The 17,927-nt window shown below is 46.9% G+C and overlaps 1 protein-coding gene across 1 annotated transcript; it reads left to right on the top strand.

Annotated features, from left to right (window-relative positions):
• The first annotated feature begins 224 nt into the window (after positions 1–224).
• On the top strand, positions 225–13,383 carry LOC119539502 (protein enabled homolog). The gene is made up of 2 exons (XM_037843149.1): positions 225–626; positions 12,783–13,383. The coding sequence occupies exons 1-2, from the start codon at positions 614–616 to the stop codon at positions 13,364–13,366; spliced, it is 597 nt and encodes a 198-aa protein (XP_037699077.1). The 5' UTR covers positions 225–613; the 3' UTR covers positions 13,367–13,383.
• Positions 13,384–17,927: the final 4,544 nt, after the last annotated feature.

The following is a 17,927-nucleotide window of genomic DNA, read 5'->3' as shown; positions in this document are numbered from 1 at the left end:
ATATATATATATATATATATATTTATATTTATATATATATATATATATATATAAATAAAATCATAGTTCATTAAGATTTAATTCCTTTTTATACAATGGCCTCATTTCCCCCTTCTTGTTTCGGCTTTACAGCTAAGTGGAGAAACATCAATTCAAAAATGTTTTTTCCCTCCCAGAATGAGAAACAAACGGAAGAGTTATCCTTTCAGCTGGTGGTGAGACAACATGCCTGCATGTCTGTGAGCGAGAGAAGGAAGGGAAGGGTGACAGGGAGAGGGAGAAGAGGAAAATTACCTTCTTCATCTTGGTCGAGAAAGCACCGGAAAATATTCATCTTACTTTTACCTCAGAGCAGCAGAAACTGTCGCAGCTCCAACGACCTCAGGGATCAGGCCTGCTGGGTGGTGCCACGTGCCAGGTTCAAGTCTGCGACGGGAAGAGCAGACGTTCTGACCTCGGGCCAGCCAAGGGCTGCAGAACTGCTGAGCTGCCACGCGACGTCCAGCTGTTATGTCCAGCGTCTAAATGAGTGCAGAGGAAAGGCTGAAAGGAAAGACAGGGTGACACCCTTGAGCACTCTTTTGCTTCTGATCGAGATTTTCCTTCCCAAGTCATGCTTTCCACAAGTAAGGACGCCGGGCTTTTCCTTGGGGTCCAGGGCTGGAAGGAGGAGAAGGGGGCACACCAGTTATTGTGACCCTAAGGCACGAAAGTGACCTATTTTCATCAATGACCAGCCAACTCACTTGATGTCATCATCCCTCGTATTCTGCATTTAAAGAGAGGAACAAAGATAACCGGCCCCTCAACACACAAGGACACTAGGAATTCTATGTTATGTTTATAACATGATTTTATGGTGTTTGGTCTCCAAGTGCCAAGGTAAATGCATAAGAACGATGATGATATCAGTTCCTTGCTGTTTGGATAGTGGCTGATCGTTTGCAAAGCACTGCCACATATGCTCCCAACAAACCCATGGGTGGCCAGGCTTGACATTTAACAGTCTCCTTTGAGCACGCCATTATTTTTAATTCCAGGATCTTTTGAAGGATGTCATTGATCCAAGCACATTCCCCCAAACTCTCAGGCTAAGCACAAGCTCTATCAGTAGCAGAAACTGATTTCCACTGGCAAGTGGTATCCAGTCCTGAGAGTCAGATGATTCACATAAGAAACCGTGATTGATTTATTTCATTTGTCTAGTTTAGGTTGGTTGTCAACATCAGTAAAACTGAGTCAATAAAGTAAAAAATTAAAAAAATTAAAAAAAAAATAACAAACAACAAAACTGAACCAATAATTACCGACCCTTCCAGTTCACTCTGACCTTTCAGGGGATGTTTTAGGTTCTCAGTCCTTATCAGGGCATTGAAAACCTGACCAATGCTCCTCTCTTCTCCTTTCCTCTCCTTACTCACCACCTTCTCACTTTTAAATGCTCAAAATGTAAAAATCAACAAAATTATACGAGAGCTTAATTTTGAAAGCAGGTCTGGAGAATATTAATATTCTGATTCAGTTGAGTGTAAATTTTGTTCCTTCATCTCTTTTAATTTGGGGACAGCATGGTGGGAAAGTTGGGGAGGGAAGGAGGCCTTAATGGATTTTTGTCCTCAGTTACTCAGCTGGGAGTTGCTTTTCATGGTGCTCCAGAAGGGAGGAGAAGCCGCTGAGAGTTATATCATGTGTCACAAGTGCATCATGTTGACTCACAGCCAGATCTTGAGAAAAATTCACAGAAGTCAGGAAATTCCCGGCTAATGCTCTCATTTCACCCTCTGCTAACCCTGCAGGAGGAACATAGGTAGGGTCAGGCTGGAGGACGTTTTGAAAAAGGAAAAAGCAAAGCACTTCTACTGCTACTGCTGCATGCCTGTGGCAGGGCAAGGAGTCCAAGCCAGACTGGCTAGAGACGCAGGCTCTGCCTTAGCCCCCGTGACCTGGGGCAGGACTGCTCTGCTGCTTCATTCCAGATTTTTATTTTTGCAAAGGGATTTTTCCCCTCTGGTTTTGTTTCTCTGTGGGGAGCAGCATCTTCTCTTTTGGGTAAAGCAAGATGCCCAAGACCTCCCTTCCAATGGACAGGGCCAAATTTAGAGTTGGGGCTGCTCATTTGAGCTTTGGGTATAATTGAGCCTGGCACAAAGGGTTATCATTAGGAGGAATGGCATGAAATGAAGGAAAGGGAAAGCTCAGACTCAAATTAGAAAAGATTTCCCAAGGGAGAGTCACAGTGGCAAGGCTGGGGGGTCTAATCTCGAAGGAATTCTTAGGAGAAAGTTCTGGGGATTAAAAGCACTCACAGGGGGGCAATTAAGGAACCTAATATGGTTTTGCCATCTCTTAGGATTATTTGCTTCTAAGTGCAGGGGGCATTGTGGTAATAGATGGCAATGGACAATGGAGGCATCGATTTTTAAGAGTAAGGGTCTGCTCTTGGGCTGCATGGAATGCTGAGGGGAACAGGAGAGTCCAATGAACAGATATTTACCAGGTGTGCTCGGGGCTGGGTATTGTGACTTTGTTCAGTAAGACAGTGCAGGGCGCTGGAGGGTCCTGAGCTGTTTCTCCTGCACTGCCACCAACTTACTGAACATCCTGTGTAAACCCTTGCTGCTTACTACTTTGGAAGACAGGACCATCCCCATCTCCCTCCTCCACTACTCGTTCCTTAGCCAGTGTAGGTCGAGGGTCTGGTAACTGGGCAATGTGGGATAAACCAAGGAGGCTTCTCCTCTGAGGCTGGCTGAGCTGGTGGATGTGTCCAGAGGTCCTGGAGCCTTGTCTTGGAGCCCAAGCCTGGCCTGTGTGGTCGGACATGGAGCTGCCGTCGTCCTCCCCCGTCGGACTGTCCTGGCCCCCTCCCTCCCTCTCTGCCCACTGAGTCATGTCGGAGCTGGCAGCGGGGGCTCCAGTTTTTCTCCCAGCCCCTCGCCAGCCTGTCTCTCCTCCCCGCATTCCTGGTGGCGTCCCAGCTCCATGTGACCCTGGGTTCTAATATTCTTGGGTTTGTTCAGACTACCCAGCTGGCTCGACTCCGGGCTTCCTGGCCTTGTTAAAGCCAAAATGCTGTCTTTTACAGCCCGGCTCTTTCCATCAAGTTCATCAAGCAGCCTGCTGTTTACAAGCGGGATGCCCCTTTGGTGAGCGCTTCCTCGCAGTGCCGGACTGTGCCACGCCATTTTTATTTTTTTAATGAGTGCTGGTTTTGTTGTTGTTTTAATGATGTTCGAAGGCGAGTGACCCTCCGGGAGGAAGGATTAAATGGGTTGATTTGGGAATTGTTCAACCCTGGAGGCATTGCTAAGGAACATATTTTATTTTGAGCTTTTCTTCATGAGCCAAAGGTGGTTATGGAGTAGGAATAGCTTTCTCATTCTGTCTCTCCCTTTCTCCATAGTATATAAAACCTTCATGCCAAAGTATATACAGGTTGTATAAACATCTCTTCAAATAATCCCATAAAGATATTATATATAGTCATATATCTCCTTCCAAATGGGTGTGTTCATAGAATCACATAGAGATATCTTTCACACCCTATATGTAAAAAAAACAGTCAATTTAGAAATTGGCAGAGGGGCCCTGCCTAAGTGAGTAGAAAAGTTTGGCTCAGGGCTTAACAAACAATCCCGTAACACCCACGGTTGCTTTTATTGAATGGTGATGCATGAAAGACCAAGGGTGGCCAACTTCAACGAGGGCAGGAGCCAACATTTACAGTATTGTCCGTAAAGGGTGGCAGGAAATTTTTTTTTTTTTTTGCTGAAACTCAATCCATTCCTAGAAAAAAAAAAAATGCCTCTTACTGGTTGGCTGGACTTCACCCTTGCATTTCTTTCTGCTGTAACATTTTAGCTCCTTCAATGTCCAAGATGTTACTTTTGCATTTGATCTTCTTGCCTCTGGTCTCACCCACTCTGGCTCAGCCTCCACGAGGCTGGCTGCCAGAATAACCTTTTAAAAATGCAAATCAAATCCTGCTTAAACCTCCCCCCCTCATTGCCTACTAAAGTTCAAATTCCTTAGCTCAGCACACAACTCCTTGGGGGTCTGTCCTTGTTACCTTTTATGCCATTTCATGCAAGTCCCCATCCCTGTGCATGGTTCACGCCAGCTGTTTCAAACTGCCTGTCAGGCCACAGTCCTCCCAGCCTCATGCATTTGCATGTGCAACTCCTTCCTCCTAGGGTGCCTTGAGGATATGCGGGGGTAATGACAGCATCTGCTGCACAGGGCCAGGAGGACAGAAAAGCTGACGTGGTAGGGTGGGGGTGGCCCTGTAGGGTGGTGACTTGAGCACAGACTGAAGGAGGTGAGGGAGTGAGCCGTGCAGTTATCCGAGGGAAGAGCATTCAGGCAGAGGGAAGAGCAAGTGCAAAGCCCTGAGGTGGGGATGTGCCTGATACATCCAGGGATGGCTGGAGCAGGGCCACTGAGCAAAGGGTGGGGTGGATAGTAGGTTGGTAAGGGTCACGGGTCTCTTGAACTGAAACAGTTTGCAGATTTGTACCTTGTATCTGTAGCCAGTGGTGGCAATGGCAGTGTGAGACCCTAAGGACCTAGAAGCTTGGCTGTGAAATGCTTAGAGGGTTGAAATCGCTTTATTTATGAAACCCAACTGGGTCTAAAAGTGGTTCCAAAGCACCAGACTCTAGATTTTTCTTCAGTTTCTTCCAGCCTGATCCAAACAATCTCACTGAAGCCATTTTAGTAGAATTTTTCACCCTGGTGATTGAGAAAAGAAATTCCTTTGAAGATGCAGTGCTGCCAGGGTCCAGGGCTGGGGTAAGGCCCTCATCCTGGGGGCCTCTCTGGAGGGTTTATGCTGTATCTCATCTATAATGTTATCAATAGCTGTTTATTGTATCAGCTCTTCCCAATTTTTTGAGCACTCCCATTTTGTTTCTATTTTGTGAACGCTCCCTGAAATGTATGTATGTGAATTAAGGTGTCACACGCTTTTCTCTTCTTTATATGCACTTCTTGAGCAGGAGGGCCTTTCAGCTGCCCTGAAATAGTCTGTGGCTGCCTTCTCCCTTCCCAGGGACTTTGCTTTATTAACTCCATTGATGATAAACACTCCTTCCCATTAGCTAGACCCCCAGCCACCAGGAAATTTGAGGCTGGATGATTCACACAGAAGTAAGTGAGTGACAACTTGTCCAATGTCACCCCTTGAAAAATCAGTAACACTGCTAGAAATAGAGGCTGAGGGAAACAGAGACCCAGGCCTGGGTCTTTGAATCGTCAGATGGAGAAGGTTCAGTGCCTTACCTGGGAGAGTCAGCAGGCACATCCTGGACATGGCTCCTGGCATCTCCTTGGAGGACCTGACCTATTGGCTGTAGCAGAGCCTGGATGAAGCCAAGGCCACGGATTCAGTGCCCACCTGGGCCAGCCCACCCCACTCTGGGGCTATAGACCTCACTGTTACTCTCAGGCAGCTGGCTTAAGCAGCACTTGAACTTGAGCAAAAGAGATGCATAAATATGCAAAAGAAATTTACCTTTAAAAAATTCACATACTTTCAAAATAGAGGAGGCCCAGAGGTGAGAGAGAATGGACTCAACATGAACGAGCACTGACTTTGGAGTCAGCCAACTACAGATCAAGATCTGGAGCCTATCACCTGTGGATTCTGTCCAAGCCATCCAACCTCTGTGAGCCTTAGCTTCTCCATTTGCAAAATGGGTCTAGGGCCTTTGTTGGGATTAAATGAGGAAAACATATGGAAATTGCTTTTGTTGAAAGCAACCTTGGCTACAGATTAGAATCACCTGTGGAGCTTTGAAATCTCTGGGCACCACCCTCAGAGGTTCTCATTTAATTAGTGGGGGCATCAATATTATTTACAAAGCTCCCCAGGTGATTTTAATAAGCGGCCAGGGTGGCAAATCATGGGCCTGGGAAGAGCAGACCCTCCAGAAATGTTAGCCTTCCTCCTCGCCCCTCCTCCCATGCTTGCAGAAACTCTGTGAAGCACGTTCTCCTTCACCTGGGGATGGCATTTGGCATCAGCCTCTTTGTTCATATTCCCAGCCCTGTGGACATGAGCAGGGAACTTAACACATCTAAGCCTCGGGCTCCTCAAAAGTAAGATGCAGATAATAGCAGAAGCCGTTATCTGCATAATGTTTTCCATGAAGATTAGAAGACAGAACTATTTTGTTCCCATTTTGTGAACAGTTTTCCATGAAGATTAGAAGACAGAACATAGCATGTGGCTGGGAGACTGTACTCAATAAATGCTGACTCTTTCTATGAGCCTGGTCAATGTGAAGTCAGGAATCCTGTCATCTCTCCTGCAACCAGCCCCTTCTCATCCCCTTTCTCCAAAAACCCCAAACCAGAGAAACCATCCCCCCTCCTCCCTGCAGGGGTTGGCCAGTTCCAGCTCTCCTGCTGAGCCACGTTCCTGGGAGATGCCTGGTGAGAACTTGGGATGGGATTGAGTCAGAGGTATTTGTAGACTTGACTCACCAGATCTTAAAACCAGAAGATTGCCCTGTGGGTCTTATGACGTTCCTGGAACATAAAAGAAGTGAATATTATTAGGCTGAGTTCATTAGACACTCAGCCCTCCCTTTTGTGCGCCAGGCCTTCTGAAGGGAGCAGGCAGTGGTGGGGCCAAGTCCGGACCATCAAAGGAGAGGGCCTGGCTGCAGTGCTGGGGGCTGTTGCTTCTCCAGTCCCCCAAGGCCACTCAGTTTCTCCTCCCTCCAGGCTCCTGGGAAAAATGTTTCCAAGGGCTGCCTCTGGTGAGGTGTGTCAGAGCTGAGCTATGCTGGAGGGCTGGGTGTGGGCTGCGAAGGGGCCACCCAGACTCAAGAGAACAAGAAAGGGAAAGTTACCCTTCTGAGGCCAGGGTTTCTGGAACCTTGTGTGCAGCAGCAGCCAGGTGGGGCACAGACCTCTCTGCTGCTTCCCTTTCCTCCATCCTCCCACCCACAGCAGTCAGGCGAGCTTTTCAAAATGCAAACTTGATCATGTCACTCACACACACACACACACTCTTCCAACTTAAAACCTTCTCAAAGCTTGCTATTGCCCTTAGGATAATGGTGAAACTTCTTAACAAATCTGACAAGGCCATATGTATATCAGGATTTAGTTTGATTGAGTGACAGGAAACCCAAATTACTAAGGGTTTTCAATAGATATTTTATTTTCTCATATGAAAAGTCTGGAGCTTGATGAGCCAGGATTGTTACAGCAGTTACTCAAAGTCATCAAGGACTCACCAGGCTCCTTTTACTTCTCAGTCATCCTTAGCAGAGAGGATGGTCCAAGGGGGCTGCTTGAGCTCCAGCCATTGCGATCAAATTGCAGACCACAGGAAGGAGGAATTGCACACAGATCTGCTTTCCTTCTTCTGTCTAGAATTTAGTCACATGGCTACAGCTAGCTGAAAGACAGGCTGGAAAATGAGATCTTCATTCTAAGTGTCCATGTGCCCAGCTAAAAAGGAGGAGGAAGGGGAGAGTGGATATTGGGGGACAACTGGCAGTGTATAGCATATGTTACATTCCCTGGCTCCTTCTCTCCTCTCGAGCCTCATCTCACCTCACACTGCCTTCCCCTAGCTCCCTCCACTCCTATCACACTGACTTTCTTTAGGAGTACCTCATGTTTGCTACGCTCCCTTCTGCCACATTCTCCCCTCCTTTCCTCATTCATTACTCATCCTCCAGAACTCTCCTCGAGAAGTATTTACTCATGGAATCTTCCTTGATTAGATCAAATCTTCCTATTTTAGACACTTTTAATATGTCTATTATGCCACTGTTGCAATTATACGTTTGTGCAATTATTTGATTATTATCTGCCCCAAGATTAGGGCAGGGTCTAGGTCTGGTTTTGTACACCACAGAACCTGGTACCTGGCATACTGTAGGTGCTCAATAAGTATTTGCTTAATGGTTAATGAATACATTTATCTATTACCTAATATACATTAAAAAGAGACCAGGACTCAGGCAAAGGATTTTCCAGGGATAAGGGATGGGGGAGGGGAGTGAGGAAGAGCAAGGGGGCAGTTCTAAACAATTCATGGAAATCTAGTAGGATTTTAGGTGAGGTGGCCTGGGACTCAGCTCTGTCACCAACAGCTGGGCCATAACTGTTGGATATATTTTGAACTTAGAACCAACAACAGTTGCTGGCAGATTGGGTGAGAGGGGTAAGGGAAAGAGAGGAGTTAAGGGTTAGCCCTGGATGTCTGTTTGGCTGAACAAATGGAAGGCTGGTATTGCCATTTACTGAGAGGGGGAAGCCTGTGAGAGGAGCAGATTTTAGGGTGGACAATCAAATGAATCACAGGTTCCCATAGCAGACACCCTTCAACTCTTCTATGGGCATCCACCAGAGAAAGCTAAAGCCCCAGCCAGGCCAGTGGGTGTAAATGGTGGCAAAAGGGGATGCCAAGTGGGCGTCAAATAGGGTAGAAGGGAAAGAGATGAAGATTGGCCTTTCAAGGGGCATAATTACTAGCCAAGAAATGATTCAGCCTGACTCAGCACAAAGCTGAATAGAAAGTTATCAAGAGAACATGACTCGTGGGCTTGGTGGGAAGCAGCCACTTTCTGATAGAGGTCAATGGTGAAGGAAGGCATATCCATGCACGGTCACTGCAAAAAATCTTTGAAAATACAGGAAAGCATAGCCCCATCACATGCTTAAGGTGCTCATGTAGTTTCTTCCAATCTTTATAATATATATTTTTTGTAAGCAGTTGAGTTCATCCAGGTAATTTGATTTGGCAGCTTCCTTTTCTCACCAAATAGTAGAACATGTTTCTAAACTGCTCTTCTGGAGAGGCTGGGCTGATCTACTCTGCTACAAACAGTGTGTTAGTATTAGAATGCTGCTCTCCTTGCAATTGTCAGCAATGTGTATCAGCATGAGAACAGGTAGAAAACTTACAAGTGAAAAAGAGCAATTCATTACTGTTTTAATTTGTAATTTCTTTATTTCTACAGAGACTGGACATTTCTCAGATGCTTATTGGTTACATTTTTTGTTGTTGTTGTTCTTGTTTTCAGCACTGACTTTTGCAAAAATATTTCTAAAGTTGGAGTAGGAACCAGAATCACTGAAATTGAGTTCAACTCCACCTTCCCTCCTCAAGAAGTAGCATCTCCCCAAATGATCCTGTGTGTCTGTGTGGGAGTTGGGAGTGAGAAAGAGGAGAGCAAAAGGTGCTAGTGGTGGGAAATTTGAAAATTTTACTCGTTGGGTGAATATGGTTCACATCCCAGCCTGCAGTGCACCTTTGTGAGGTGATTCTAGAAGCTCTGTGAGCAAATCAGTGTCAACTAAATAGCGGGCGGGATGTCTACTGAGCAGCTCTTAGATTTCTGCCCCAGTTGGATCTGCCAGATGGATGCTGGCATCCACTGAAAGGCAAACTGGTGCAGAGATGGACACGCTGTTGCATCCCCTCCCACTAGCCTGTGGGAGAACAGCGAGACAACGACTAGGAAGGAATCCCCACAAGGCTGTCCACTCCTTCAGGGTAGCTCTCTGTCTGGTTTCACTTTATGTCTCCAGAGTCTAGTGCAGCACCTGGCACACAGTAGGTTCTCAGTAAATATTTGCTCCATATCCAAGTAACTGGGAGCCTGGCAGGATGACCAGGAGAGAGGAGACCTGGGCTCTGTTCTCAGTGGTGTCTGTCCCTGAACAGCAGCTCCCTTTCTCTCATGGCCTCCATCACCAGAGCGTAAGCAGTTAATATAAATGATAGCAAAGATTCCTTCTAATTTTGAAATGCTGTGAAAACATCGAATCTATACATGCTTTAGTCTCCTCATCTGTGAAATGGGGATAAAAATGTCCACCTCCTATAAGGTTGCCAGATAAAATACAGGACATCCAGTTAAATTTGAAGATGGCATATACAAATAACTCTTCTAAAATAAGTATGCCACAAATACTGCATGTGCTCCATAAGTGAAGCATTGAATGACGAACCCAATATACAGCTGGGTCAGCTTATTCCTTGTGGCATAGTGTCTCTGGACTGATGATGACTCTGTGGTGTTCATTCAAAACAAGTGTTTACTGAGCACCAAAAAAGTGCCAGACTCTAGGCCTTCGTGATACAGCAGAGAATAAAAGAGGCAGTATCCCTGCTTTCATAAGGCTTACATTCTAGTAAACAAACAAGCAAAAAATACAAAAATTATCACATGGTCATAAGGCTCAGAAGACTAATGAAGCAGAGCAAGGGGTCAGAGAGCCCTTGAGGAAGTGAGAGAGGGAACTAAGGAGTTGATTTAACTCAATCCTCTGCACCTTAGAGTCCCTAACCTCCATGAAGAGCTGTGTTTGTACACTAAGACCCTGACACTATTTCATAGCAATTACTGAAGCTGTAAAAAGAATGTTATTGATTCAAAACTCGTATCTCAAATCAGGGGCAAAATGAGCACTCAGATGGAAGAGATCTATAAATCATTTTAGCCTGGATTTTAGCTGAGCTGGGACTACCACCAAATTTTCTGGCTGCCAGCAGAATGTTATGGGGACGTGATGTACTTATTAAAAGGGTGCTTTTGTCTCTAAATTCCATTCACCTGCCCAGTTATCGTTGACAACTATGATATGTTTTGATGTTTTGGCTGAAGTGACTGCAAAGGGCTTTCCTCTTTAAGAAATCTTCACACCCACTAAGCCAGTGCTCTTTGGTTCAAGGTTTTACTGGAGTCTGTTAAGCTAATGGCAGTAGAGTCTGGCATAATCTGATTTTTAGTAGCATATTTCCTTTGCGAGAGAGCCAGCATCATTGCTATTACTATCTTCATGATCATGTCAGGCTTCCAGGTCACCTCTCCCCATGGCTGCCCTCATTTCTATGATCATGAATCCCATGCCTTATTGCCAAGCTTGTATATTTTGTCTACAACTTTGCTACTCTAAGTGTGCTCAGTCCTGCGGCCAGCAGCACTGGCATCATTTGGGAGCTGGTTAGAAATACAGAATCTCAGGCTCCACCCAACCTGCTGAATCACAACTGTACTTCACTGAGGCCCCCAGGAGAACGGTATGCACATTAAAGTTTAAGAAACACTGGTCTGGAATATTCTGCATGCTTGCCACTATTTTATTTTATATGTTAGACATCTATATGATTTAATATAGAGATCTGTCTGCTGTAAGAGTTGGATGTGTGAAGCTCATTAACATCTTTTTTCAACAAGAAGCAGTCGGTTTGTTGAGTTTCCCTTTTACAGTTTTCATCTCACAGCAGTTATGTTAGTAGTATCTGTGATTCTTGATGTTAAAAAGAAGATAATCACAGAAACCTGGGGAAATTTAGCTTGATGGAAGAGAGGCAGTTCTGTCAATGCTGAGGGCAGAAAGTACTCCTGAAATTTCTATCAGAGAAGTTCTCGGGCACATCCTCAAATATTGTTCCCTGAGGAACAATTACTTGCCTTTCCAGCTCCAGCAGACATAATTAATTCCCAACCATACAAACTGGACATCCCAACATCTGGGCCCCGTGAGAACATGTTTGGGTGCTGATGTCAGGGCAGTAGAGGGAACAAGCTCTCACCAGATGATTAGGGCTCCCCTGAGTCCCAGCCAGACACCAGATGAAGGAACAGCTCACCCATGACCAACGGTGAGAGCACACAGGTTCACATGCAATGGTGAATGTGTTTACTCATTGGCTGCTGTCCCTAAAGAGTCTTTCATAGTGTCGCCCTCCAAGGTAACAAACAAATTGAGAACTCAAGCAAGTTCAGGCTTTGAAAGTCCTGGAATCCCTAAAGGGCAGGGCACAAGGGTGGGCATCCAACAGACAATGCAAAGTCAGGAGCAGATACTTGAACTGGATTCAGGAAGCAGGCCTAGAGACTTGGCTCCAGCAAACATCAGAACTGCTTCCAGTGCAAGCATGGGTCCTCCACCCCAAGGCGGTGAACAGGGTGGGTCCTTTGGGGTGATCCTGGTAAGCCTTGTCACCTCACCCAGTCACTAGGAGCTGCCACCCACTTTCTACCCGGGGCTTAAGGGATTAGGGAAGGACTAACAAATGTAGGTTTGTCAAGTGTTTCCAGGTCCTTAAGTGAGGCCCACTGTGAACTTAGATCAATGCCTTAAGCTGGAGACTTTTGAAGGCTGAGTGATGGGTCTCGCAAGGGTCCCGGCGATCACTGGGCAATACCTGCTGCTTGTACAGGTGGGGAAATGAAGCCCAGTCCCAGAGAAGGGACGGGACTTGCATAAGGTCCCACAGCAGTTTCCTGGCAGAGGGAGAATCTGAACAAGGTCTTCTGGCTTCTGGCCCTGAACCCCTTCAGCTTCATCCTGAGAGCTTCGCTTTGCTCAGGCAGTCATGGGCCATCTGTTTAACATGCTTCTGAGAAGGCCTTTCAGCCTTTGTCTACTGCCTTCAGCAAGACTGCTCCAAATAGGCTGCAACTTCAGTTCCGGCCTGGAACCACCTCTCTGTCTTCACGTACTGCCACCTTTCCAGATCTCAGTGGAGCTCCTCATCCACCAGGATGCCTTTTGACACACCCAGTCCTCAAGCATCTTCCTTGACTGAATTCCAGTCCTCTGTACCACTCTGTTCTCCAGATGTTAACTGTTCGCACAATCCACTCTTCGGCACTAGACTGCAAGCTTTCTGGGTAGGGAATGGATTTCCACCACCTTACCGGTTTCCTCAAATGCCAAGCCCGGAGTTGGGCATACAGTGAGCATGCAAGAATGCTGCTGGGCATGAATGCCTGAGTGACCGGTTTTCATTTCTTCCTTGACAGATTCAGAGCCCAGTACCTTGGACTCCCAGTCTTCGACCACCTTGTTCTTATCCTCAGAGGAGCCAGGCCCCTCCACCGCCGCTCTGCCGTCTCCCTCCTCCTCCTCCTGCGAGCATGGGCCCCAGGCCTTTTCCCCGGACCCCGTGGTGATGCCCCCGCCGCTGCCGCCGCCGCCGCCGCCGCCGCTCCCGGCAGCCGCTACGCCTCCCGGCTGCGGCGCTCCCCGGCGCCCCGGCCTGTACTCGGTGGTCGCCTCCTCCCCGGAGCCGGCCCCGCGCCTGGTCGACTGGCTGCCCGGCGGCCGGGGGGATGAGCGGGAGCGGACGCCGCCAGTCCTGGCGCAGGCCCAGCACCCCGGCCCAGCGGGCACCCAGGAGGGCGCGGAGCACCCGGGAGCCTCCTCTCCGCCCTGCGCCCGGGCCGCCGCCGCCGCCGGGAGCTTGGAAGCCAATGTCGGGGACATCCTCGTGGAGCTGCGGGCGATGAATGGCCACCTGGACGTCATAGCGCGGGCCCTCACCAAACTGGCCTCGTCTCTGGGGCCTCAGTCCCAGCCCCCGCCGGATGCCCCCGATGCCAACTAAAGGAGCTCCGGGGAGGCCGGGCCGCCCGGGATGGCAGCGGGGCCCGCGGGCTGCTCTCCGCACCGTGCACCCCTGCCGGGCTCAGTAAAGGGATCCCTGAGTGCACCAGGCACCCCTGTCGATCACCCAGGAGTCACTGCAAACCCAGTAGCCGAGGGGATCACTTCTGCTCAACCTACTCAGAAGAATAGACGCCCCCAGCCCCTCACATTTCCGCGCTGTGTGCCCCGTCTGAAAGGATGGCACTTTTCACACCCTCTGCACGGGAGGCTCCCGCTCAGCTCTCTCACAGCTGCCCGGCTCCTCCAGGCTCTCTTGGTTCTTCAAATGTCTTTCTCTTGTTTTGTGTAAGGATTTGAGGAGTTGGCAGGAAACGTGCCCCAGGACTGTGGTGGGAACCTGGGAAAGGAGCTTAGGGAAACCACCCTTCTCTTTGGAGTTCTATGGAGGGAGGGCGAGGGCAAAGTATGTTTTAAAAGCAATAGTTGAAGGGCAGTTCCAGCTTTCCCTCTCTTGAGCTGTTGATGGTGTATCCGATCTGGTGACTTTTACACATTTCTTTTTTTTCACCTCTTGGAAAAATAAATTTATCTTTTCTTATTACAACAACATTTCAAGTAGTTTGGAAATTAGAACAGGGAAAACAAATCTGATGTATTTGAAGAATTGGGGGGTATTTAAGTCTTTCTTAGGAATAAGGACATATTTTGTATAAAAAATAAAGTTTTTATTTCCACTTTCTAGGTGTGTTGCCCTCTATTCCACATCTCTTCTTTCTCATGGCCCCACTCGTCTTGCTCTTGGTTACTTGTCCCCGCTCTCCTTTACTCCTGAGTCTTCCTGCAACTTTGCCCATATTTGTGAAGAATGAGTTTCTAAAAGTTCCTGTGATTCTTTTCTCAAATTCCCAGACTTCTCTATATTTGGTAAATCCACCCCCTTCCTCTGTCCCAAGTAGAAACCATGTGACAGGGTGGCTGGGCAATATGGAGAAAGCCAGCATCTCTGGCCTCTTCCCGCTAGATGCCAATAGCTCCCTCCTCTCCAACTGTGACAACCAAAAATGTCTTCAGACATTGTCAATGTCTCCCGAGCATAATATCAGCCCTGACTGAGAACCACTGACCTAGGTGGAATCTCAGAATCTGGGATAGCCCATACCCTCAGAGTGTTCTTACTTTCCTATCATGAGGCAGCACTCTTCTCAACTTCCTCTTTAAATTAACGTTTTAATAAAGCATGCTCATTTGCCAGAAGTAAACATGCTGCTCTTCTTCCAGAAGCAAACCCAGGGTCTGGCACCACATGGCACACAGCACAATCCTGTGCCCCAGCATTGGCAGGGCTCGCAGCTGGTGTGCTGCGGCTGGTAGCAGCCTGGCCTCTGCAGTTCTGTGCATCCCCAGTGCCTTTCAGACTTGAAGTGCAGAAACCACCAGGAGAATTTGTCAGCATACGGATTCAGATTCAATAGCTCGGATGGGAGCCTGCGCCCCTGAGTTTCTAATCAGTTCCAGGGGGACGCTGCTGCTGCCATTCTACTACTACACTTTGAGTGGCAGTGCATGGCAAAGGGGTGTCTGCTCTGGGATCCTGCTGGTTCCAGTTGCCATTGTTTTCTAGAAACTTCTGCTTGTCTTATACTCTACAGCTGCTTGGATGCCTTCAGACTCTTAGTACAACTTTCAGTTCAGCTCTTTGGGGAACTTTCTTTTATTCTTTTTTTTTTAAGCCAAGAATATTAGGCCTAGTCACCCACTTCTAAAGAAGCTTTAATGAACTTCCATCTGATTCAGCAAACATTTATTCAGTGTCTATAATGCTGGTGCCTTGGGAGCACAACACACAGAAGGGTTATAAGTGGTTCCAGTGTGCAAACAATTTGAAGGGTGTTGGTGGGAATAGCATCCACATGGAGGCCAGTCATCTTCTTGTTTGACTTTGGGAGAGTTATTTAACCTCTCTGACCTTCAGTCTCCTAATCTGTGTCAAATGGGGATAATAATACCTGCGCTGCCACGGGCCAGTCAGAATCCACAGGGATGTGATGGGTCTTTGCGCTCCAGAAAGTGCTGTTCAAAGCCCTCTTATGGTTATGGTAACCTCCTCTCTCCTGGGTCCTGTGTCATTACAATGAGAGTCACACACCGAGGTCTGAGCTACCCTCCAACTCTGAGGAACTAAACCCTCCCGTCCTTTTTTTTCAGGAAGAGAATCCATGGCCAAAAGTGACTGACCTTTGTTCTGCACTGTAACTGAAGAAACTCAGCTAAACTGGTGTTCAACTGCAGCAACTGGTAGTGTAGGTATCTTGCTCATTTGCTCATTGGGACAGCCTTTTGTTCAAGTTTTAACTGACTTCTTTTGCATTAGATAACAAACAGCAACAAAAAGCTTTAAAGTCTTCAATAAGTTTGAAGCTTTAACTCTTCAAATACAGATAGGTCAATTGAACCCTTCGGCCAGAACACAACCAGGGTAGTTGGTGACACTGATCTCTTGTTTGGGGGGTGTTTCCTCTATCTTGGAGTGTTGTCTTTCATCCCAAATGCCTTTGTGTCCCCTGGCAGCTCAGCACCTTACACACATGTCTGACTCTAGACTCAGTCCTGGCCTTTCTAGGTGATTCCCGCTGTTCTAGACAATCCCTTTTTCCTTTTCTCTATGAACATGCGAGCCCAGGGCCTGTGCCTCCAAGCCCTGTGCTAGTGTCACAGGAAGAACAACTAGGGCGTGAATACACTAGGGGTTTACAAGCATAGCTTCATGTGCATAGCCTTCCCACACTGGAACAGGCAACCTTGTTGTAACCAAGGGTTACGAGGGTATGTATCACCAACACGGGCAATTGGCATTGTCACCCTCCCCACCTGATAGGAAGGGGAAATACTTAGTTTCAGTTTCAAGATTCAACAAAGGCAGAGCACCTACTGTGTTCTGACCTGAGCTAGAACCAGGGAACAAAAATGCAAAGGTGAATTGCACACAGTCTTACCCTTAAATCATTTTGGATCAACAAAGAAGGTAAGGCATATATCTACACTTCAAGGGAGAAAGCAACACAGACACATAATTTATTTCTTTATTTTTAATAAGAGAGAATCAGATTGAGGAGCTATGAGGAAAAAGAGCTGATATAATTCTCATTCCAGCTAGGAGGAGCAGAACAAAGTCTGAGCTCCCATGCTGGATGAGGGGCCTCAGGAACCAGGCCTGGGCTGGGATTTCTGGAGATGGGGACAGGGCCAGCCTTCACACTGCAGAAGGTACAGCCAAGAGAAAGTTGACAGGCAGGGTCCAATGGAAAAAAATGGAATGAAGTTCAAAGAAAATATCAGTTTGAAGGAGCTGGGTAGAAAAAAGGAAATCTAGTTTTGTAGATTCTAGATTGAAACCTCCCTCTGAATGACCTTAAATTGTCTAGGTACCCGTTTATCCCTAAGGCTTAGAGAGTCGTTAGGGTTGGTACATATAAAACAAGGACATGATGGTTCAAGGTGGCAAACTAAAAATTGGCATAAGACCTGTGGCAGAGAATGAGGGAGGCTGATTTAGACTTAAGCCAAAGAAGAATTTATCAGTAGCGTCAGCCACTCATCTCTAGGGTAGGTAGATTTGTGTGGTAGTGAGGGGCCTGTCCCTGAAGGCATTCAAGCAGAGGCTGGTTAGGCAACTAGCTGATGCTGCAGCAGAAGGGATTCCTGCATTGGATGTGGCAGTGATTTAATGACCCTCCAACCATAACTTTAAAATAATTCTTATCTCTTCTATCTCTCGTGCACTATGACAGCAAATCATGTTAGCTTTACCTTCCAAAGATTTCCAAAATCTAACCACTTCTTACCACCTCCACTGCTACCACCTGGTCCAAGCTACCATCCCCTCTCACTTACATTACTGCAATAATATTCTGTTCTCCTTGTTTTCCTCTTTTCTCACAGAACAGCCAGTGGTTCATTTAAAATTCTTCAGATTGTGTCACTTCTCTGCTCAAAATCATCCAGTGTCTCCCATGTGACTTAGAAATAAAGCCAACATTTTACATAGTCTGGCCTCCTGTGAGCTCCCTGGCCTAACACTGTCTTCCACTTCAGCCCCTGAAGTCACCGGGTGCTTCTCTGATGTGTAATATGTACATTGCCACCTCAGGGCCGTGGCACTGGCTGTTTCTGCAGCCTGGGCCACTCTTTCCCAGATGACTGCATGGCTCATTCCCTCACCTCATTCAGTCTTTGTTCAATGTCACCACTAAAAATTTCAATCCTTTTTCTACCCTCCTTTCCCCAGATGTATTTCTTATTCTCCTTGATTTTTTTTTTTTCTTACTTATCACAAATCCACATGCTGTGCCTCTTACATTTTTGTTGCTGCTGTTTATTATTCCTCCCTCATAAGAATGTTAGCTCCATGAGGACATGGATTTTTGTCTGTTTTGTTCACTACTGTCACCTTAGCATGCTGTCTTTTAAAAAGTAAAGCAGTGTTTTGTAAAAGGGACACATCACTTGTAACAATTCAAACAATACAGAGGAGAAAAAAGAAGAATGTAAAACCTACCCAA

The sequence above is a fragment of the Choloepus didactylus genome, chromosome 7 (assembly GCF_015220235.1).
Source record: "Choloepus didactylus isolate mChoDid1 chromosome 7, mChoDid1.pri, whole genome shotgun sequence".
Classification (NCBI taxonomy): Eukaryota; Metazoa; Chordata; class Mammalia; order Pilosa; family Megalonychidae; genus Choloepus; species Choloepus didactylus.
Note: the sequence above shows the minus strand (reverse complement) of the source record. Positions and strands in the feature narration are given on the sequence as shown.